Source organism: Falco biarmicus, chromosome 13 (genome assembly GCF_023638135.1).
Source record: "Falco biarmicus isolate bFalBia1 chromosome 13, bFalBia1.pri, whole genome shotgun sequence".
In the NCBI taxonomy this organism is placed as follows: Eukaryota; Metazoa; Chordata; class Aves; order Falconiformes; family Falconidae; genus Falco; species Falco biarmicus.
Genome location: NC_079300.1, coordinates 6,694,562 through 6,716,885, shown reverse-complemented (window position 1 = coordinate 6,716,885; position 22,324 = coordinate 6,694,562). Strand labels below are relative to the sequence as shown.

The 22,324-nt window shown below is 44.4% G+C and overlaps 2 protein-coding genes across 3 annotated transcripts in view; one reads left to right on the top strand and one right to left on the bottom strand.

Annotated features, from left to right (window-relative positions):
- The first annotated feature begins 207 nt into the window (after positions 1 to 207).
- On the top strand, positions 208 to 6,595 carry GHSR (growth hormone secretagogue receptor). The gene is made up of 2 exons (XM_056359165.1): positions 208 to 1,285; positions 4,330 to 6,595. Exons 1-2 carry the CDS (start codon positions 532 to 534, stop codon positions 4,632 to 4,634), a joined length of 1,059 nt encoding a protein of 352 aa, XP_056215140.1. The 5' UTR covers positions 208 to 531; the 3' UTR covers positions 4,635 to 6,595.
- Positions 6,596 to 17,072: 10,477 nt separating this feature from the next.
- FNDC3B (fibronectin type III domain containing 3B) overlaps positions 17,073 to 22,324 on the bottom strand; it is a 209,629-nt gene continuing 204,377 nt past the window's right edge. For both annotated transcript variants that reach the window (XM_056358484.1, XM_056358485.1), the window contains exon 26: positions 17,073 to 20,610. In XM_056358484.1, coding sequence (XP_056214459.1) covers positions 20,299 to 20,610 — 312 coding nt within the window. In that variant the 3' untranslated portion in view covers positions 17,073 to 20,298. The remainder of the gene's footprint in view (positions 20,611 to 22,324) is intronic.

Here is a 22,324-nt window from a genome sequence, read left to right as displayed (position 1 = left end):
CAGCAGCCGCCCCCGCGGGACTGCGCCCCCCGCAGCGCCGTGCGCTCGGGGCAGCCGCGCCGGCCGCCGGCGGAAGCGAGTTCCGCTGCTCGGGGCGCACGGCCGCCAGCGGGAGCCGCCGCTGCCCGGGGCGGGGCGGGGGACGAGCAGGGGACGGGCAGGGGGGACAGGCAGGCGGGGGGAGGGCTCCGGCGCCGGGGAACAAAGTTGAAGAGCCGGTGCCGGTGCGGCTGTGGCAGCCGGCCGGGCGCTGGGCTGGCTCTCGGCCCCGGGGCAGCGCGGGGCCGCTCCGCGCCCGCGGAGCCAGCGCGCCCACGTCCCCTCTGACGCGGCGGCGAGCGCCGTCCCTCCCGGGGCCGGGGGGAGCGGCGGGCCCGGCGGAGGCGGAGCGGGGCGCTGGGCCCTCCCCGCCCCCCGCACCTGCCCGAGCGCGCGGCGCAGGGCGCGCAGCGGCGCGGAGCGGGGCCGGCCGGGCCGCGCGGGGCGGAGCGCGGGGGCGCCGCGCGGGGATGCGCAGCCCGCGGCGGCAGGATGCGGGAGGGGAGCGCGGGCGGCCGCGGCGCGGAGAACCGGACGGGCGCCGAGCCCCCGCTGCACCTCTTCCCCGCGCCCGTGCTCACCGGCATCACCGTCGCCTGCGTCCTCCTCTTCGTCATCGGGATCGTCGGCAACCTCACGACCATGCTGGTGGTGTCGCGGTTCCGGGACATGAGGACCACCACCAACTTCTACCTGTCCAGCATGGCCTTCTCGGACCTGCTCATCTTCCTCTGCATGCCCCTGGACCTGTTCCGCCTCTGGCAGTACCGGCCCTGGAACTTCGGGGACCTCCTCTGCAAGCTCTTCCAGTTCATCAGCGAGAGCTGCACCTACTCCACCATCCTCAACATCACCGCCCTCAGCGTGGAGCGGTACGTCGCCATCTGCTTCCCCCTCCGAGCTAAAGTGATCATCACCAAGGGAAAGGTTAAGCTGGTCATCCTTTTCCTCTGGGCCGTGTCCTTCGTCAGCGCCGGACCCATCTTCATCTTGGTGGGGGTCGAGCACGAGAACGGCACCAACCCCCTGAGCACCAACGAGTGCCGAGCCACGGAGTACGCCATCCGCTCGGGGCTCCTCACCATCATGGTCTGGACCTCCAGCATCTTCTTTTTCCTGCCCGTGTTTTGCCTGACCGTGCTGTACAGCCTCATCGGGAGGAAGCTCTGGAGGAGAAAGAGAAAGAACATCGGTCCAAACACTGTCGTCAGGGATAAGAACAACAAGCAAACTGTGAAAATGTTAGGTACGACTCTTCTTGCTCTGTTTTTCCAAAGGATGTGTGTGCTTGTGTGTGTGAGAGAGACGGAGAGGCTGAGAGCGCCCTGGTAGTTCCCTGTAGGTGCTTCCAAAGGAAAGCATTTGCTGAAAAGGTTTCATACAAAGGGCTACATCTCAAGGTGTTCGTAAAATAACTCTCCTCCATCCTTAGATTTATTTCTAATGGGTTTGAGCTGGGGACTCTCAAGCAGTTAAACAAATGTTAATAACAATCACCGGCAAGGGCAAATGTGACTGTTACAATTAGCTCGTGCCCTGGAGATTTTTGAACATTTTTCCTCTTCGGTTGTGGATACTGACATTATTTACAGAAGGGTAGTTTATCTGATTTTTAAACAAAACCGAACCCTTCTCAAACACACAGTTGAGCTGCTGACAACTAAGCAAGCAGGAGATGATGTGCACTTAGAAGAGAGTACCAGGGTTTTAACCAACTGGGGTTATTTACTAGCATGGTTGTGTAGGCTTATAAAAATCAATCTGCATTTTTATATTAGCAAAACACCAGGATGTGCTGAACAGGGAGCACTGTGTCTCCTTTGAGATCCTGTAAATTCTCACTGACTTCAAGAAAACAGGATCTAGAGGACAGACACTGCCATTCCTAACTCTGTTTCCATTACTGAATGGTTTAAACAACAGATATTGTTGGCACATGGAAACACAAATTTTAACATACTAAGTCAGTGCATGTGGTGGGAGTTTGATGCACAAAACCAAAAAGTTGTTCTGCAGTTTAGTGTCTGAAAACTGCAGAATCCTGCTGCTGCGTACTTTTATTCAAGCAAAAAGTCCTCCACAGTGCAAGTCATTCCGTGGATTTCAGTGGGGGTGAGATGCTTTGCAAGAAGGCGGCTTCACAAGTGGCATCTCTGCTGTGCTTTTTTCATCTATGTTGAAGTGATGGGCTAATGAGCTAGATGAAGAGGTGGCAGTGTGTCTTAAGTACCTTAATTATTAAAAGGGAGCCTAACTTATTTTTTGTTCATATCCTACTTTATCACTATGCAACAGCAGGAAGAATAATAAAAAGGGCGGCATTCTTTGTGCCCTTTCAGCCACATTTTATAATCAATAGAATTACTTCAGTCTGGTAAGCGTGACCTTGGAAGTAAATGATGATTTACACTCCTAGAGTTTCAGGATTATGAATCTCTACTTACAATAACTACATAGCTAGCATATATTACTACCATGTTTAGATTTCTATATACTTACCCATAATGACTTTTGAAATAACTGTTAATTTCTGCCCGCAGTATTGCTGCAAGCATTCCAATGTTTCAGACACCTTTTTGTGCTTTCTTTTACAAGGTCTGAGAACAGCAAGGCAGTGGCAAGACTCTTTTCTGACAGGGAGCCAATATTCTCTGAATGGTAACAGTCTGATGGAAAGAAGTTAGCAAGGGTGCAGTATCAGCAGATGCTCCATGCAGTCTGCTCTCGTTGCTTGTAATACTCTGCTCAACATTTAGAAGGCTCTTTCTAAGACTTTAGCAAGTCATGGGACATTAAGTAAATGGGATTAGCATCAACACTTCTTTTAAATTGTAGAGAAAGGTTATGCCTCTAGGTCCATAATTCAACGCCTAAATGTATAGCCTGACTTGCAAAGGAGCTATCATACCCTGTTCCTGTTGAAGTCAGTGTGATTCTGCATGTGTGAAGATCAAACTGTTAGGTTTGATCTATTTGATTTGAAAGACCAGGGATATACATGCCTACACGTAAAATACTGACTATGCATAAAAATTTGTTCCTAATGACCATCGTGGTAAAATCCATTACATGGATTAAACTCTGCTTGAGAGCTAGGGGAACAGTATCTGAATTTTGTAGGTGAAGATACACGAAGGAAAAAATGGAAGTGGTTGGCTCAAGAAGATGCAGAGCTGGAAATCATCCTCTGAACCTCGGCTCTGTGCTTTACAGTCCACCATAAGTCCTGCATAAGTATCCCTTTAAACTTGGGAATGTTTGTGGAGAAAGCTTTGGGGGAAAGATGTCTATAATCATCCCTCTTAGCTCTTTGATTATTATTATTCTGCTGTGACTTGACATGAGAAAGCAAGACTGCTAACATGAGGGAACAGGGTAACTGGTAAAAATTGCTTAAGAACATCAAAAAACCTCGCTCGAGTTCCCTGGTTTCTCTCTCTCTGGTATATTAATAGACACACTCAAAGCAATATGAAAAATAATAAAGGTCAATAGCACACAGGATATGAACAGAAAATTTCCCTTTCTCTAGGACGGAAATTCAAACGGGCCAGTGTTCAAAGATACACGCTTCCCTATTATTCTACATACATCATATTTACATATATAAATGCAACCACAGGGGTAGTGTAATATCACAGATATACTATATAGCTATAATTATGCAGCTATGTATTTAGTTTTGCTCTTGGAGTAACTCATGTTTCAAAAAATGGACAAACAAAATGGAGGGGTACACTACTCTTCTGTTCTTGCCTCGGCACATGCACTTGTGTGAGTTCACATTCTGGTGGTTTATTTTATTTTTGGGCCTTTGCCTTAGATAATTTTGTTCTGCCTTGAGTAATTTTGCTTTGTATTAAATAATTTTGCTTCCCAGTGATTACATGTTTCATTATAAACTACAGTGTTGAGTCTGCCACATTGTGTATGTAATTTGGTTTTGTTAAAACACTGCAGATGATAGGTTCTTATACTTTTTTAGTCACCATTTCGTTTCTTTAATTCTCTATTTATGAAAACATAAGTTTTATAGGTCAGAAGTGTGCTACATCAGATTAGTTGTGCAAGATACAGGAAGCCTGTTTAGATATGATCAATGTGTATTAAGCATTGCTAATTTATACTCCTAGAGAATGTATTGAGAGGCACAAACCTGAAAACTTATCAAATGTGTTTTCACACTTTGTGATTAATTTGTTAAAGAAATAGATTTAAAAGATAGGATTTTAATCACCCATATTTTAATACTTGTACTTAACACTATTTCTTCTGCTGTTTTTATTTTAGTTGTGGTGGTATTTGCTTTCATACTCTGCTGGTTGCCTTTTCACGTAGGACGATACTTATTTTCCAAATCCTTTGAAGCTGGATCCTTGGAGATAGCAGTGATCAGCCAGTACTGCAACTTGGTGTCCTTTGTCCTCTTCTACCTTAGCGCAGCCATCAACCCCATCCTCTACAACATCATGTCAAAGAAGTACCGAGTTGCCGCTTGCCGACTGGTTGGGCTCAAACCCCTTCCAAAGAAAAGACTCTCCAGCACAAAGCAAGAAAGTTCGCGTGTTTGGACAGAACAGAGCGTCATCACATGACATGTGATTTCTAGTACCAGAGCATCACTTACCTGTATTTCCCAGAAAGCCATAATGGAAGAGGAAGAGGACAAGAAACACACATCGAAACGTTGAAGTGGGACTTTCGTCATCATCTGGATTTGCTGAAAGATGTAATGTAGGCAGTTAAAGATTTTTTAAAAAAACAAACTAAACGTTGAGACTGTAAAAGGAAACACATGGCTACAGAATTTGGCAACACTCAAGTATTATTTTTCTGCTGCTTTTGCCCATATGATTTTTTATCCCTGACTGTAGCAGGAGAGCTAGGCGTTACCATCCTTAACAGGCAAACATAGCCCAGTCCACTTGAGAGTTTGTGTGACTTCAGCAGCAGCTAATTTGAGCTGAATTTTTCCAGAGTTAGCTTTAATTTTGCTAAGCATTTTGCTAGCATATAACCAGACCCTAGAGAGAGAAAACTGAATTGCCTTTTTGGAATATTAAACATGGAATTTGATACACTTTTCATAATTTTGATTTTTAAAGAAACTAACATTTTTCTCTGAATGAGAAAAATGATTTCTTAAGAAAAAAAAAAGATAATTTTTAAACATGCTAAAAATCAATGACCTTCATGTCATGTCCGAGTAGAAAGGAAACAAACAAACAGAACAACCTTCACAGAAGTGGCTTAGAACATGACTGTACTGAAATATTTTTTTAAAATACATATCAGTAGGACAAGGACAGTGCTGACTTCAGGATTGCAGTGATGCTATAAAAATATGGAATGTAATCTCCCACCAAAGTTTTTTTTTTTTTTACTAGCTAAATCATCTGTACTTGTTCTGTTCAGCTTGACTGTGAATGACTCAGTGTGTTTGAACTTGGAAGCTTTTAGTTGTTTCGATATTTGTAACAAGTCTGTGGCTACCTGTCCCTATGCTGTGCACCATTGTACCCCCAAACTTTGCTGAGTACAAGTCTCCTGCCTGTAAACCACCACTTGTTTCTGTTTAAAGCATATCAGCTGGTTACCAGTACCACATCCCCCCGTAAAGCCCGATATGCAGTTGTACTAGTTTGCTGCAGTATTAAATTGAGAACATTTTTTAACCAACGTGACTTGACAAAGTAATAGAAAAATCTGCATTAAAAAGGCAGACAGACACATTCTCATACTTGATCCATAAAAATCTTAAATTCAATTGATTTTTATAACTCAAGTATGTCATGAAAAGACAAACCAGAGAACTTTCCATCCTTTATGCTAACAATTATTTCTTATATTGCATCTACTGTCACACCAACATGTAGAATTTGTGGTCCAGCTAATAGACTTCAGAGTACGCATGTACAATAGCAGCTTTCTATTTACTTTGTTCTAGTATTTATTACCAGCTGGTCCACAACCGATTCTCCGTAATGAATTGTCTGTTAGCAGAATTCCTACTGCCTTCAAACTCCTTATTAACGCTGATGGGCCATTTTCTGCCTGTTACACCTTTAGCTGATGGTGCTGCTCAGGTATAACTCGAGAATTTGGCCTCTTCTGTATATACTGTGTCTTTTTATATCACCCCCTGCTTTGCTAGGGCCAGGGGGCTGATGACTGCTCCTTGGTGTGGCACCTGAGCCTGTCCTGCCCCCCCCTCCAGCACTGGCAGTGAGCACCGGTTTGATGTATGTGAACCTATAAATTAAGGAATTGGGGGACAAACGAGCAGCAGCACTGTAGGATCATCACCCATTTCATCTCTAACCACATCCGCCTTGTTACCCATTTTGTTCTCTCGCTCGTTGACTGACAGATCTGATGGCAGATGTCGTGCAACTCAGGGAAACAAGACATTTGGGAATCTTGAAAAGATTGTGAAGATGTGCGCTCACAAAACAACATGTCTGTGTAAATGAACTGATCACGCACCCAGCGTCACATAAGTGTTTCAAATCTCAGCTGTATCTGTGGTATTAAATGTGAACAGAAAAAGAAATAAAGTGATGAGACCCTTTATAGCCCTACCGGGTCAGTGGTGCTGGAGGACCTGGTATAGCTGCACGCAGGCTGGAGAACTGAGCCTCCATCAGGTCCTCTCAGCGCTGCCACGTACCTTTCCTCGGTGCGGGGGAGCCGGGCACGGCCCCAGGGGCTGCAGGGCTGGCAGCAGGCAGGGCAGGCAACCCACAGTGTCGGGACGGGGTACAAAATGGGTACCAGGATCACACACAGCGTGCGAGACTTCACGGGCTGCCTCCGTTCCCTGCAAGTAGAACCTGTGTCTCAGTTATAGGAAGCAACTGCGTGGCCAGAATGGTCCCACAGAGGCTTTAACCTAGCAGAGAAGCTGCATTGTTGGGTTTTAATTTTTTTCCCCAAACCTGTATAACTAACTTGATCAGACAATAGTGGTTTTGGTTGGTTGGAGCTTTTTGTTTTGCTTTGGGGGTTTTGTTTGGTTTTGTTTGTTTGGTTTGTTTTTAAAACTAGAGTAACTGTAACAAAGCTCAGTGTAAACACATTCAATTTCTGCATATAAACTATAAACATACTAACAATTTCATTCCGCTGAACACTCCATCAGGAAAGACTGTAAATTTTAACTATACCAACACTGTCAAATTGCCACAACTTTGTCTAGAATTTAAAACATTTGATCTGGGGACACAGAAATCAGAAAGAAAGGGGTCTGACTGCTTATTGGGAGAGAAGACAAGGGCTTCTTCCTTCCTCCTCACTTCAGAAATGGACTTATTTCTGCAAGTCATTGAACTTTAGGCCAAATCTAACAAAATACACACATTTTCATTAAATAAGAGTAGCCACCTTCATATGACTCTTGCGCAAGCAGGAAAATATTTCAGATCTAGCGGGGAACATTCAAGCATTTAACTCACACTGTAGCTGTCCCTCCTGCAGCTGGCACCATACCATCCATTATTTTTGCTTCCCTTGGTAGGGAAGCAGATGGTGGGTAGGGTCTGCTTCTTCAAACAGGTGCCAGTGCGTAATGAACTGCTTTTATATGGAAAACAAGAAAAATCATCTGGATATCCTTCACTTTTGCATGATAAAATCATCTACTGTCAGATGCCTCCAGAAAGATACATACCTCCCCACCAGTGCTGCTGGATGAATCCGGCATTGCTTGCCTCAAGGGTTATTGCCCAAGTTGTAAGAAGTAACTCCACTGTCAAAAAAAAGTGCAATCAAGTTTTCAATAGCATTTTTTACTTAGGAACAGCTAACTGAAGTCAGTCCAAAATAGGTATCGTGAATTTGTCTCAGGTGGTAACATGCGGCAAAGTTCCTCCCGCCTGGGCTCTATCAGGTTTTACCCAGGCAGAGCAGATGCTGCAGGCAGAGCAGATGCTGCAGGCAGAGCAGATGCTGCAGGCAGAGCAGATGCTGCAGGCAGAGCACGCGGTGGCAAACCACCTGCCTTGGCAAAAGCAATGCTGGCGGTGGTTTAATCGTCTCTCTCACCTGTTGCAGCTGCTCAGCGTTTGCAGCGTAGACTATCCTGGCAAATACTTTCTAGCAGAGGCTAAGCATTTCTCCTCTGTTTCCCAGGGCATTTCTGCAGCACCTCACGTTCCTGGCATCTTCTTCCCAAAGCCTTCCGTACGTGAGAGAGCATGGGTGTCTAGCCCACCCCATTTTGGGTCTGGACATGGCTTTTGAGGTCTGTTTTACATGCAAGGAAGACGAGAGCCCTTACAGGTGCTGGGCTGCTCATTAAGTGTGAAAGACAGGGTAGCTCTGCAGTAAGATTTCTTTCAGTCTGTTGAACCATGCTACATTCCTGAAAACTCCTGTAGGAACAAACTTTGCCAGTTCTGACTGAAAAAAAAACCATATAGGGGCTTTATGAGTCAAAATTCTGTGTTCTCACTGACCTGGATGTGAGCAGCCCATATAGGATATCGCTGGAGGTGCATTCATTGAACAGTTCAATTTTTGAAAGCTTTTCTAACTCTACATTTTCTACCACAGCTTCAAAAATAAGCAGGAACAATTTGGCTGCATTTTATTTCTTGGCAGCGTGTTAAACTGGTGATGAAATAGGTCAAAAGCACTTTACCAGAAAGCTTCATTCATTTAGAGAAGTACCTTTGATGGAGGCATGCACAGGCAGAAAAATCATGTCCTATTGTATTTCTTGCCAAAAATAAAATATACTAGAAAAATGGCACTTACATGTCAAATTTTCAGTTGATAGATACTCAGCAGTTATGTCAGTTTGTGTCAAATGACATTTGCATAAGCCATATTTAAAGCAGCAGCCATTAGATACCTAGATACCTAGGAGAACCTCCTCTCCATTGTGGATCTGCCGTAGTGGATCCCTCCTCATCTGCTGAGGGGCAAGGATGAGGCATGGGGAGGCAGGAGGGAGGGTGGCTGCAGCGGCTGCTGGTGCTGCTGGTCCCTTGGCAGGTTTGAAGGCAGCTGGCCCCGCTCCGTGGGAGACACCCCACACTTGCTTGCATCGATCAGCGCGTTTCCTTACTACTGCTAGCAGTTCCCTGAGCCCTTCAGTCAACGTTTCCTCACAGGCTTCCGTACCATTTATATCATTTGCAAAAGCCCTGTGGCCTGAGGAGGTAAATTCAGTCTTGAGAAGTAAATGCAAAATTCAGTAGCAAAAAAAAAATAATAATCTACCTAACTCCTCGTACCCCAGTGATGCTTCTGTTGTTCCACGCACCCCGAACCACCCTCCTCACCCCCAGGTGGAAGCACAGCGATTAGATTTTACTCTCACAATGAACAAGATTAGCCCAATTTTACAAAAAGGGAGTTAAAGCACTTGGTGTTTTAACCCCTTGTTCTAACCACACTGTCTCAGAGCGATGGGGTGCGGATCCACTCACCTCTGGGTGTTAGTCCTTAGGCTGTGGGCTGGTGCAGGCAACTCCGAGCATCATTTCTGTTTCTAAGCTGTGCCACTCGAGTGCTCAGCACAGTAGCCCAAGATAAAAATTATATGAGAAATAAGTAACCCCTGGATGACACTGCAGCATCCAGAGAGCTCAGCCAACGGGAGCCTGAGCACAGGAAACACAGGCTATGCTTCCAAAGCCCTGCTTCTGCATCCCTACCGTCAGCAGCGAACATGCGGTAGTGGTCAATGCAACACCTGCTCCCACAGTGGGATTTGTATCTGCCCATGAACCCTTAGACTGGTCCCTGGGGCTGCACACATGCAGGAGCTTCCCAGAAAATCCTCCAGATGATCCAGATGGACATGTATCCAGCAAATGGGGTTGCAGGAGTTGGCATGTCTTGGGAACACCTGGCATGACTGAGACTATTGTACACTATTTGCTGTCAGGCTCATTTAGCTGGAGCTACACACTGCCCAGCCATAATGCAAGCAGCACCTGGAGAAGCTGGAACATGGAGTCTCTCTGTTCATTTTGGCAGGTCCATCACCCACACAGGGCAGTGGGTACACCCCCCCGCCACTGACCCCAGCCATCTCCTCCCACCCATGCATCCCCACGTGATGTACCACAGCAGACTCCTTCCCAGCTCCGCACAAAGACCAGGAACTTCACAGGAGCAAAATAATTTCCTCACGCAGATGTGCTTGCTAATGGCTTTTCACTCTGAAACATGATTTCTGGCCAGAGACAAGTAAAACCTCCAGGGGTTTGGCTTCAAGTCCCATGTCCTTGGCCAAACTTTTGCACAAAGCAGTTTGTTAGGTGATGGGGTCCAGCTTTGCCAGCTCTATCAGACAGCAAAATCACAGTTCCACTTCCCAGAAGCCCTGGCTGTTGCTGTTAGGGGCAGGGGGGAAGAGAGAAGTGAATGCTAGATCGCAATTCGTCTTTTACCTCTAAAATGTGATTATGCAAGTACAGTGAAAGAGGATGAAGAAAAAGACAAATTTAATCCATCTTGTATTAACACAGGTTTACAGGTTTCTGCAGTCACTTCTGCTTGCTGTTGAGCCTTAGTAGGGCTGTCATTTCAGCACACAATGTAATACATCAGTATAACCAAATATAATTAATATGTTGGGGGGGCATTTAACAGGCTCTCTCGGCACTCTAACCAGCAGAAAAGTCTCTGTTCCCTTCCAAGCCCAGTGCTTTTGTGTTACTGCCCTTCCCAATCTCAGTTATGGGCTGATGCATGCAGTGACTTCAAGAGCGAGCAAAATCCTGAGCCTCTCATTAACCCTATTTTTTGGACCATAAAGGAAATTATAAAAAAAAAAAAAAAAAAAGCAGCCTCTATTTCATCTTGGAGCTGCACGTGGTGATGCTGATTGTATGTTTCTCCATGTCCTGAAAGCACATTGATTTGTTTTTCCTCAGCAAGAGAAGCACAGCTCTGCCGCAAAATTTTGGAGAGCAAATGCCTCCAGACTTGTCACGCACACTTACTGTTGGGGAGTAACGTGGCTCCCATCATTAACACATTACAAAGGCACTCTCACACTGCTGGCCTTGAGCAGGCTTGAGGGGCAAACACAATGTAGGCGGAGGACTACAAGCTTTGTGCAGCACCCCAGCAAACCACCCGATGGGATGTGAGCAATCCCCAGCCTCTGTAGTCTTCCCTGGGGTTTTGGGCATTCATGGACAAGGAGATATGTCCTGCACACACGGGGTCAGCTCCAAACAGACATCAGTGGTGAGACCGCTGCCTGGACCCCAGGACTGCCCCTCGCTAGGAGGGTACCAACTCCTAAGTTGGCATCTAAAGTGAGTGCTGCCTGGTTGGAGCCTACCACACTCTTCTTCTGTGCACAAATACATCCTTTTGAAATGCTACAGTGTGCTCTTCTATCTGTACTTAGACATAAAACTCTTCGCAATGGAGGCATTTTATTGTCCTCCATGCTTGCTTCTTTCCCTCGCTGTGAGCGAAATGAAGGTTTGGTGACGTGTGCGAGTCCGTAAGTTGAAATCGCTCTCAGAACTGAAGTACCTCATGCTCAACTTCAGAGGCTGCTCTGAGGGCACAGGAGATGCTCTGCCAGCACTTGCCCCTTTTTTGAATGCTGCTGGATCCAAAGAGTAGAGCATTACTCCCTTTTTCTCACATTCTGATTGATTTTTCGCATGATTGCAGTGCTGTCCCTGAGAAAGAAAAGGCTTGGCGATTTCCAAGCCTTTATTCACATCGTTCTTCCCTGCACAGCCTCCTTCCACAAATGACCTGGTGCCGCAAATCAGCCTTCATTAGGGCAGGCTGGCAGGGAATCTAACACCACGAGCCTATTCTGCAATAAGCCCGCAGCACGGCAAGCTCCAAGGTGCAGAGATTTAAATAGATTTAACACACCAATATTACAGAAGACAGCAAAAACTCATACTACAAATTCTCACCAAAAGTTAAGCCAATACTCACGATCACACGTGGGCATGTACTCTGCCCAGTCCATAGCACCTTGGTATTTTTATCAAGCGGCGACAATGCGATTGATTTTTGTAAAATTCACCACCCTGTGCCAGGGGCACCAGCATGGGGCTGCAAAAGGTGTAATCTTCTGAGCTGGTTTCGATTGAACATGTAGTTTTGACCTCACTGAACTATCGATGATTTGTGAAAAGGGAAGCAGGTGGCCAGCACAAGGGTTTCCTTGTGCCTTGGCTGGTGCCCTGGTTCCAGCGGAGAAACACTGGTGTGGGGCTCATCCCTCAGATGAGTGGCTTCCTTGGGTGCTGCCTGACCATCTCCGGACTAATGTCAACATATAAGGAAACAAAACTAGTTTAGATGTACTCAGATCACAACAGTAGTTTCTTTTTTATAAAAAGCTAACCTGTAGGGCTAACCAATGCCACTTGCAGAGCCACTGCCCCCACCTGTGACAAAGTCACCTCAGATCAGCTAATTACTCTTGCCACGGTGTCTAAAACCACGAGAGGTTTTTATTTACCTTCTTTCTCCTTGGTCTTTGCTGTGGCCTTGTGCCTGATTTCCCACATCGCAGCGTAATTTGGAGCTTGCCATGTAGCAAGAGGAGTGCCATTGCCACAGGCTGCGGGGAGACCTCTATCAGATGTCCCTTCCTGCAAGACAGGCTGATGTGAGCCACAGGAAGGGGCTTGCACCATCAACTGCCCAGGCAGGGCTTATTTAGAGAATAACCAAAGGTTTGTACAGCTGTAACACTTTCCATTTCAACACACTGAAGTCAACCACATCATATTTTAAACAACAACATCACAAGACAGAGCTATAATGTGCAGAAGAAACGCCGAACCCTCATACTGGAGAGAAGGCAAAGCCAGGAGCAGTAGCAGCTTAAGCACTGTGACCCAGAGCAATCACAACTTTAGAGCTACACCTAAGGCCGTACTAAGTCCACACAGCAACATCCCAAGGGAATTCGGCCCGACTGCGTGCACAGACCCACTTTTTCTCAGCACGCCAAACCCCGACACACCGCAGTGACGGCTGGGCAGGCACCGAGCAGCATCCCACCCAGCGTGCTGCCTGGGGACATTAATGGGGACATTAACAGGTACAGTCCTGCATACAGTCCTGCACAGCCCTCTGAACTGAGGGCACCGCAACCAGCTTGCAAGCATTTTGTGGCAAGAAAGGGCATTTGAGGTGCCAATTAATAAATACAATATTTGCATTGGATTATTCACGTATTAATTCTCACAAGACTTCTGCGTCCTTACTTTCACTCCATTTTATTTGTAGACAATAATGGATTTCGTATGACAAAAGGGAGAGAGATGAGCTAATAAAATTATGAAGAAATGACATCCACTGAGCACACTGATCCAAGCAGTTATTTATTAACCGTGCTAGTACACCTAAAAATAGTTTTGATTGCATGCAATGCCATCTACGTCAGCAATTAGTATAATAAATGTAACTACTCAAACTAATAGCAGCATATTCACCCAAATAACACCAGATAGCAGGCTAATCCGCTGTGTTTGAAAGCATCTTGTGAAACTTTATATTTTATTTTGCCCAGCCAAGAATCTGCACATTATGGGAAAGCAACTGTCAAGAGCAGAAACATGTATTTAGAACTTATTAAATGCAATACTGATGAAATAGCCCCTTCAAGGGATCTCAGGTGGCTTTTTCTCCTCAGCCACAAAAATACTGAAATAAAATATCCTTGTGGTTCTCATTTCTGAGAAGAATGAGAAATAAAGTTGCTGTCTTCACTCCAAGACAGGTGAATATTAAGGACAGAGAATATAATTCCACATCAATGAATCACAATGCATCATGAATTCTGCAATAATACTATTAATTCTAGAGAAAGATTTGCACAGGAAATTTAGTTTACACAGCAATTTCTTTTTAACTTTTCTCTAATACCTTTGGGTGCAGACAGGTCAAATTGAACCGTCCGGTTCATGTAGGTGTCACTGATGCTGGGGGGAATCCCCCCCTCTCCCTAGTCCATACACCCACAGAATGGCAGAGCGGCCGGGGTGGGAAGGGACCTCGGGGGGGCACCGAGGCTGACCCCGGCTACAGCAGGTCACAGAGCCGCGTCCGGGCGGGTTGTGGGTGTCTCCAGACACGGAGACCCCACCGCCCCTCCGGGCAGCCCGCTCCAGTGCTCCGCCACCCTCAAGGCAGAGAAGTTTTTCCTCACATTCAGATGGAGCTTCTTGTGCTGCAGCGTGTGCCCGCCGCCCCTAGTCCCATCACTGGGCACCGCTGAGGGGAGCCTGGCCCCATCCTCTTGGCATTTGCCCTTGAGATGCTTGTGTGCGCGGATAAGGTCCCTTCTCGGTCCTCTCTTCTCCAGGCTGAACGGGCCCAGCCCTCCCCGCTTTCCTCATCAGGGAGATGCCCCATCCCCTCACCACAATTGCTCAAGGTTTGCTGAGAGCTCGAAGGATCCACTTAGGCTTGGCAGGAGGGGGTAAAGATTAGGTTGCAGCTGGACTCCTCTTCCAACCCACGAACCGCCCTCTTTCTGTACCACACGTTTAACCCCGAACAAGCACACATACGAGCAGGAGAGGTGTTTCGGTCCAGGCCTGGCCGGAGCTGAGCCGCTTCATGCCACCAGCTTCCCAGGGGTTGGCGCTGGGGTCTGAGCGGGCTGCGAGCATCAGGGCACAGCCCAGTGCTTTCCACCCGTGTAACTCCCTTAAACTCCAGCAGAAGGACAACAATACATCGGGGTGGTTGAAGAGAGCGGTGATCCAAATCACCTCACGCAGCAGCCCTGGCGGCCCTCGGCCTTCCCCGCATCCAGCCGGCACCTCACGACGGCGCTGCCCATGGGCTGCCCCCGCTGCCATGGGCTCTGCGCGCCCAGCGGCACCGTCCCCTCCGCTCAGGCAGGCGAAGTGGCTCTCCCCAGGGGACAGATCTCCCGTTGCCAGCCTGCCAGCGGCACGAGGCCTTTGGTGGCGCAGCCAAGCTGCCGCCTTGGCCCAGAACATGGTGGCGGCGGTGCCCTGGCCCGCAAGGCAGGAGCAGCTCCAGCTGCGCCGGTTTACACAGCGCGTCCTGGAGGCCTCGGCTGGCGTCCCCAGGGTATTTCATTTTCAAGGGTATTTTCAAGTACCTCTGCTACACTTCAGGATGGGAGGGACGGGCAGGAAAGCCTCGGGCTCCTGACACAAAGGCTAGAGTCGAGCTCTACCTCCCTTCAAGCAAGTGCTATTTATTCATAGCGGGCTGAATTCCAGCATCTCCTAAAATTCAAGTGACTTGAACGATCCTGGCAGGAGGAGCTCTGCAGCTGAACGGCACGGACTGATGCTGCCTCCAGGTCCCGTTTGCTTCCCTTCTGGTCCCAGGGAGCGGGCGGCTCGGAGCACGCCATGCATCTCACACACCGGTTTCTCACCCAGAGACCACCTTTAGAAGGGGCTTAACTCTCCTCCACCAAACCAAACGCCCTCCACACTTGCAACAGCAACTGAAGTCAGAAGCAAAACAAATTCTACCCGTTTTGTTTTCGAACGGGCTCTTTCATTACCAAGAAGAGAGAGAATCGCTGCTGCTATAGAAACAGCAGCTACCAGCCCGGTGACCATGCTTTGCTGCGGGCAGACCTGCACGTTGCTCACACTGCGAGATGTGCCTTGGTACACATCCACCTACTGTACCACCCTAGAGATTGTTTCTAAGGCCACAAAAATATCTAAAAAAATGAGCCTCCACTCTGTTTCAGAACTTTAAAGCAGATACTTTTCTCTCAACAGGTATGAGCAGGTGAGTGATGTCGGTAAATACAATGTTGCCCAAGCCTGGTTACAACATGCTCTGTATCACCTTGCAAAACAAAATCCATCGGAAACTTACTGCTACTTACCCCACCTCTGCGTAGTTTGGCTGTGGGAAGGTGACCCGGTACCTCTGCACCAAACCTGTGGGTTACATATAACATTTAAAGATAACATTCAGAGCTCAAACAGCAAATACCAAACCGCTCCTTCGCTCCCATAGGCTTCAGCTGTCCCCCATCATCCCTGCAGACAACCACGGCGATGTTGCAACCCAGGGACTACCGAAAATAAAAAGAGCTCTCCAGATACCAAAGCACTCATTACTATTCTATAGCCATATTCAAGAGATTTTGTTAGACATTGTTTAGATAAGCACCATTTAAATAAAACACAGCTAAGCAACTGAGTGAAAAAATTACTGTATTTCCCTAGGAAAAAACCCACTCGTAAATTGCTGTAATTAAAAAAAGTAAACAGATAAAATGTTTTATTTATACAGTGATTTGAAGAAAAGCTATTTATAAAAACAAACATTAATGTGCTTGCCAAGAAACACGTATATGTACTAGATTAATTTTTTATGATGAGCAATTGAATTTGTTGCACATAATTAACAAATAAGTAAAAAGTTCTGATATTTCAAGCATTTAATTACAAAGAGATGACAAAACTAGGTATATTTTTAACATCTGTAAATTTTCCTGCCAGCTATTTACAAGACGTGATTAAAACACCGCAGAAACCTGACTTTAAGATTATTTCTATAAACTTGTGCTTGCTGCACGTCAGCCCTGCCAAGGAAGCAAACTATGGGGCAGCAGTCAGAGCTCGCTGTCACGGCCAACGCTGCCTAAAGTGGGGCAGCCCCAGGGAGAGGACTGTAAATTCCCACGGGTGAGGAGACAGAAGGCTACAGAGACTAGCTCAGGTGAGGAGCAATTTGGCATTCACCTGGGTTACGCTTAGGTCAAAACAGCAGCAGCCTTCAGCTGCACGGTGCAGGTAACAGCCTGGCTGAACTCCAGCTTTCCAGGCAGTGGATGAGCAATCTGCGGTGTATTTAGCTTAGTCTAAGAAAAGATTACGGCATAAACTGCTGAACTGCACCAGCAAACGCTTCATGAGTAACACTAAATCATTCCAACTACAAACCAACACATCCCGAGTTAAATGCGGGGCTCCCACTCCTGCCTCGGGCTGCAGTGACATCACTAACCTGCCAGAAAGGGCTCCCGCACAGGCTAAAAGGGCTGCATTCAATTAAGAAACCTCCTGGCAATATCAGAAAGAATTAAAACATTTATTGGGCATAAATATATTACATATACACTACAGATACAGTTAAGTCTTACATACATAGTGTAGTATTTGCAAAATCTATACATTAAAATTGATATGGCAGTTTTAATATAATGCATATGAAATAGTCTAAAATTTACAATACAAGAAAACTTATGACTATTTTTTCTTTAAAGTTGAAAAGCTTGGAATGTATGTTCCCATAGTGAGGTAAAAACATTTTATTTTTTTCAATTTAAAGAACTGTGCAAGGATAAGGTTCATACACATTCAGTTAGGGCACTTCTCAATCGTGACACTGAATACTGAGCTACTGTAACCAACGAACAGGATTAGAAAACATTTCAAGTTCATAAAGAAAAAGGCAGAACAATATAAAAACATCTCTCTCCTTCCTTAACAGTTTTAAATATTTAGTGTTTCATTCTACCTTGTTCTGTGTTGTTGTTTGTAACTTCTTTGAGAGCAGAGTGCCCTCGGGTCGGATGCAATGCCTGACGTTGCCGGACCAAAGGGCACAAAGATTTACGGGGAAAGACAAGGCATCGGCAAAAGCAATCAGAACAGGAATGGTTTAACATTTCTGATACTTTATTTTGTTGTTAATATACGAATGACAATCAAAGCACTATGGCAGAATATACAAATGAAAAGTAGGTCTGATTACCTTATTTAGGGCCTGTCCCAACTCCTACAGAATACTTTCTCTGACAACCTCAGGCTTGGACTGGGCATTCTCATTAGCAGGATAATAAGGGACACCAAACAAATTAGCAATGACAGAAATGCTTCAACAAGAGTAACTGATTGCTTTTCTCTACACTTCTGCTCGCTGCTTTTAGTATCATTTGTATTTCAAACTTTCAAAACTGATCAAATCATCTAAAGCAGGATGTTGTTTTTTTATAAAGTGTTTTTTTTTTTTAAAAAAAAAAGGTGTCAAGCTTGGATTTCATAGCAGCACTGCTGAAACAATAGTCCAAAAATAAAAAAATGGGAATCTATTCAAATTTCTGGGTTTCCAAACTAGCGGTCTTTTCATTGTTTTAAAAAATACACTCTTTCCCCCTCCATTGAAAACAGCTGTATATGCTTTGCTCACAAAATACAGATGCAAGGTCACAAAGTTTCATATCACAAATAAATTTAAATAAGATGTAAATAAATTTGACAAGCCATGACTTTGGCAAAAAACAAAAAAATATATATATTTAGCTCAATGCCATTAGTTCGCAAGGCTAAATTAAACTAATTATAGTCAATAACAAAATACAGAACATTTCTAATATTTGCTACATCTAGAGAGGCACACAGAATAATTCATTGATCTTAGCACTTTCTTTCCAGAGATGATTATGTTTTTGGATACATGTAAACGTTTGAATCACTGATAATGGGTTTTTTTGGCATTTCATGTACTAGATGCTCCCATCTTCAAAAACACAAGGAAAGGTAAGAAGATTAATAATACTAGGAATGCTGCCAGGTAAAAAGTTGACCTAAAGTACAACAGTATAAAACAGACAAAATATAACATGCTGTGGGGAGGGTGGGGAGGGGGATTAGTACATAAGTACACTTTTTCTTTTTTCTTTTTTTACAATAAATAAAAGATTGCACTGTAATTGGTATTTAAAGTACTGTATGCAGTATATAGTATAAATAAACCTAAAACAAAAATAATGTTGTTTTTTCCCCCATTACTTTGGTTAAGGGAATATTATGCTAGTACAGGACACTGAATCTTAGACAATGGAGACAGAGCACAAAATAGCTAGGACAAAAGCCAAACCAAGTAGCAAAAATATACAAAAACAAGAGGCAGGGAAATACACTGTGTCTGTTGCACCCTTTTGGAATCTATTTGCACCTCCAGCTCATTTATGTCCCTGAGGTACTCACACAATGTTGACTTAATATAAATAACCCAATGAATTAAGAGTTAAAAATCTAGTATCTTGGTGGAATAAAACGTGTGTCTGGGAAGGGGCAGGCAGGAGGGGGGGACACTCCCATCGGAGCAGGGACTATTCCTCTGCAGGACTCTCCTTTGAATTTTGCCATGTACCAAGTTATTTCAATTAGCCCTGTGGCAAGAATAGCACAGTCACCCGTTTAAGGTATTTAAAATAAACGGATCTGATTTCTGATACCTCCAAGAAAGTTCCAGAAAATGTATACCCCCTCCACAAAAAAAAAAAAAAAAAAAAAACGAACAACCCAACAAAACTAATAATAATAATAAAAAAGATCAACTGACAGTAAAGTTTTGCTTACATTGAGTGTAAATCTCACCTAATTCAGTAGAGGCAGTTAGCTGTCACCAGCTCTAATCATATAAATCTGGCTGAACATAATAGGATAATATCTAGTATTAGATTAAGAATAGTTATATACAGTGACAAACAGACAAGTTAAAGCAGCTTTTAAATAGCTGAACATGGGAATAACTAACTATTGCACAATGCCCTCTTACTTAAAATTACTGCTAGGAATCAAAATGGTAAAAAAATCTATAATGCTTCATAATTTATATGCAGTTCGGTTATTTGATTTCTTATACAGGCAGTCTATAGTGTTGTAAATGTAAAAATAATAGATAATTAAAATGTTCTTCAACTGCAGAATATTGTTCCGATTTAAATGCACTAAACAATTAAAATAACTTACGTTTTATCTAGAAAAAAGTGGGGCAAATGTAGTGAATAATTCATAGGCGACACTGCTAATACTGTTCAAGAAAAACCTGGTACTGTTGACTAACACTGTATTCTAGTCTTACCACTATACACACTTGTGACTAATGTTTAGAAGGAAAGAGAGACAAAAAAAGTGACTCATGATTACAATTTCCTAAATAGTAAGATAAAATAAGAGACGGTACGAACTTCAGTGAAAAAAACCCAAAACAACATTGAAAAGGCAAATTGGTGACAATTTTGAAACTGTGAAGGTAGAAAAAAAAAAAAATCTTGCTTTTGGTATCTGGTTTGCTTGTTTCTCCAGTTTGACCACTTCCTAGTTTTGAATTTCAAAAAGGTGCATCAAAACACTGATTTATCTTTCTTCAAGCTAGAACTGTAAAAACAAGAGAATATAAAATGTATGGTAGAACAAAAGGATTTCAAAAAAGGAATATCTGAATAAATGTGTGGATTATAATGCGTAGCATTAGTTAAATTTGTATCTCAAACTTCCATTGAATTGTCTACTTCATAAAGAAGTATTGTAATATACAGGCAAATAGAATTGACAAACTTGCAAAGCCAAGAACAATGAGGGCTGCAAACTGTTCATCAGTAGGAATCATGCTTTTCATCTTAGGATCATCTATGCTTCCCATTTCTCCTGCAAGCATGATCTCACTTCGCTGGAGCATAAAGGCAACGGATGGGCTGAAAGGTCCACTAAGTTCCTGTGAGGTATCCAAGCACCGGCGGCAGACGCAGACGCGAAACCGATAGTCTGTGTTGACTTGAAGGCCTGAGATGTGGAATGTGGTCTCTTCTCCCTTGTACACCTTCAAAACAAAACAGCAAGCACAGTCAAAACCAAAGAGCAAGACACCCTCCTGCTTTCATAGTACCAAACAATTTAAAAAAGTAGTAACGTTAGATTTTTGCAAGGACTTGAGCCAGAAAGTTAGGTGAAGTCCGAGCCTCTTAAGGAAACACTTCTGCAGCTCTCAAGGGAAGGAGCTCACTAGGTCACTGCAGGTTTTGGAAAAACAGAGGCATGCGGAAGACTATGTAAGAGACATCCAACCGTTTCTCCATCTTGAGTGTTCAACAGAGTCAATGCACACAAGGACAGACAAAACTTCAGGCAATTCATGAACCGTAAGACGTACTCATCTTTTGCGGGTGTGATGAATTCTACAAACATGCTTCTGTACTCTTAAAACGTGACTATATGCCTAAAACATGTTTAAGACCTAAGCACCGTGTTTGGCCCCAGAAGGAAGAAAACCTGCAAACTAAGGTTGCTGGAAGACATTCACTGTGTAATTGTAAAATTGGTTACAAATATTAGTTTAATGTACTTTTCCTCACATATCTCTCAAGAGTCAGCAATCTTGCCAGAAATTACGCTTTCAGAATTGTGGAAACAACAAAGTAATATTAAGGAATAAAAGAAACCCCTCCTCTCAGTTGCGTCTTATTTGGTTCTTCAGCAATCCAAACCTATCACATATTTAAGTTAATCAAATGTAGGTACTGCATGACTCAGGGCACATGTCACAATATGAGAAGGAAGAGAAATAACTGAGTATCTGAGAGACAGCTTTGTGACATTTTAAATTGAAAAAGACCACTGGAAACATTTACGAACTCTGCAAACAAGTAACTAGTCAACAATTTTTATATAATGGAGAGTTGTTGAAATTGCTATTTTATGAAATGAAAAATGTGTCACGAAGTGCCTGTGTCTGCTGGGAAAAAAAACCACCATCCTGAATGTCAGATACTTTTTCCTCTGCTCATTTAGCCCACCTCCTCACTGTGGGAGCAGAAAGCTGAGAGCATCTCTGCCTTCCCAGAGGTTAAGAACTAAACTTTAGAAAAGGGTAACAGGAGGGAAATTAAACCTGGGCCAGCAGAGGATTTCCTGTGTGTTACTCTGGAGTAATAAAAACAGGAGGAAAAAGAAAAGACGTGCTCAGCTAGACACCACTTAAAGAGTCCACTTTTCCTGCCTACGCTTGTCTCCAAGAACTCAACCGTCAGTTAAAAAGCCAGTTGCTGATTTCTTGAGAAGGTCTGGGACAAAATTTTTTTCTTTCATTTGTTCTGTCCCCTCCTCTTAAACTTTCACCGTTTTCCCAAATACAGTTTGAATGATGGTGACACTGAGTTTCCATACTAAGTAGAAGTCCTCTAACTGGCTCATGTTTCTTGGCCCCGAGGTGCAAATCAAGAAGCAATGTTTAAAGAAAATCACGTTACCTTCCTCAAGCACGCTCAGCATGCACAGGAAGTTCGCTCTACCTCAGGTGACAGGAAAACAACAAATTCATACCACAAATCTCTGCGATTAACCACAGATATGCACCGCTGCCTTTCTTGTCATCTTTGCTTGTCTTCCCAATGCCAATGAGACGGGAGTCATTAAGTTACAGTAATGCTGTAACTGCAGGGCAAAAAACCCCAACACCCAACAAGTGCTGTAGTGGTCTGCAGAAATAACGTGAAGGTTGAAACACCTGTTTGTAAAGCACACCTCATCCCAGCAAC

Bases quoted from the DNA above. Each gene is read 5' to 3' on its own strand.
- GHSR (XM_056359165.1), top strand. From the start codon at position 532: ATGCGGGAGGGGAGCGCGGGCGGCCGCGGCGCGGAGAACCGGACGGGC. The intron at 1,286-4,329 runs GTACGACTCTTC...TTTTTATTTTAG, and splicing joins GCAAACTGTGAAAATGTTAG to TTGTGGTGGTATTTGCTTTC.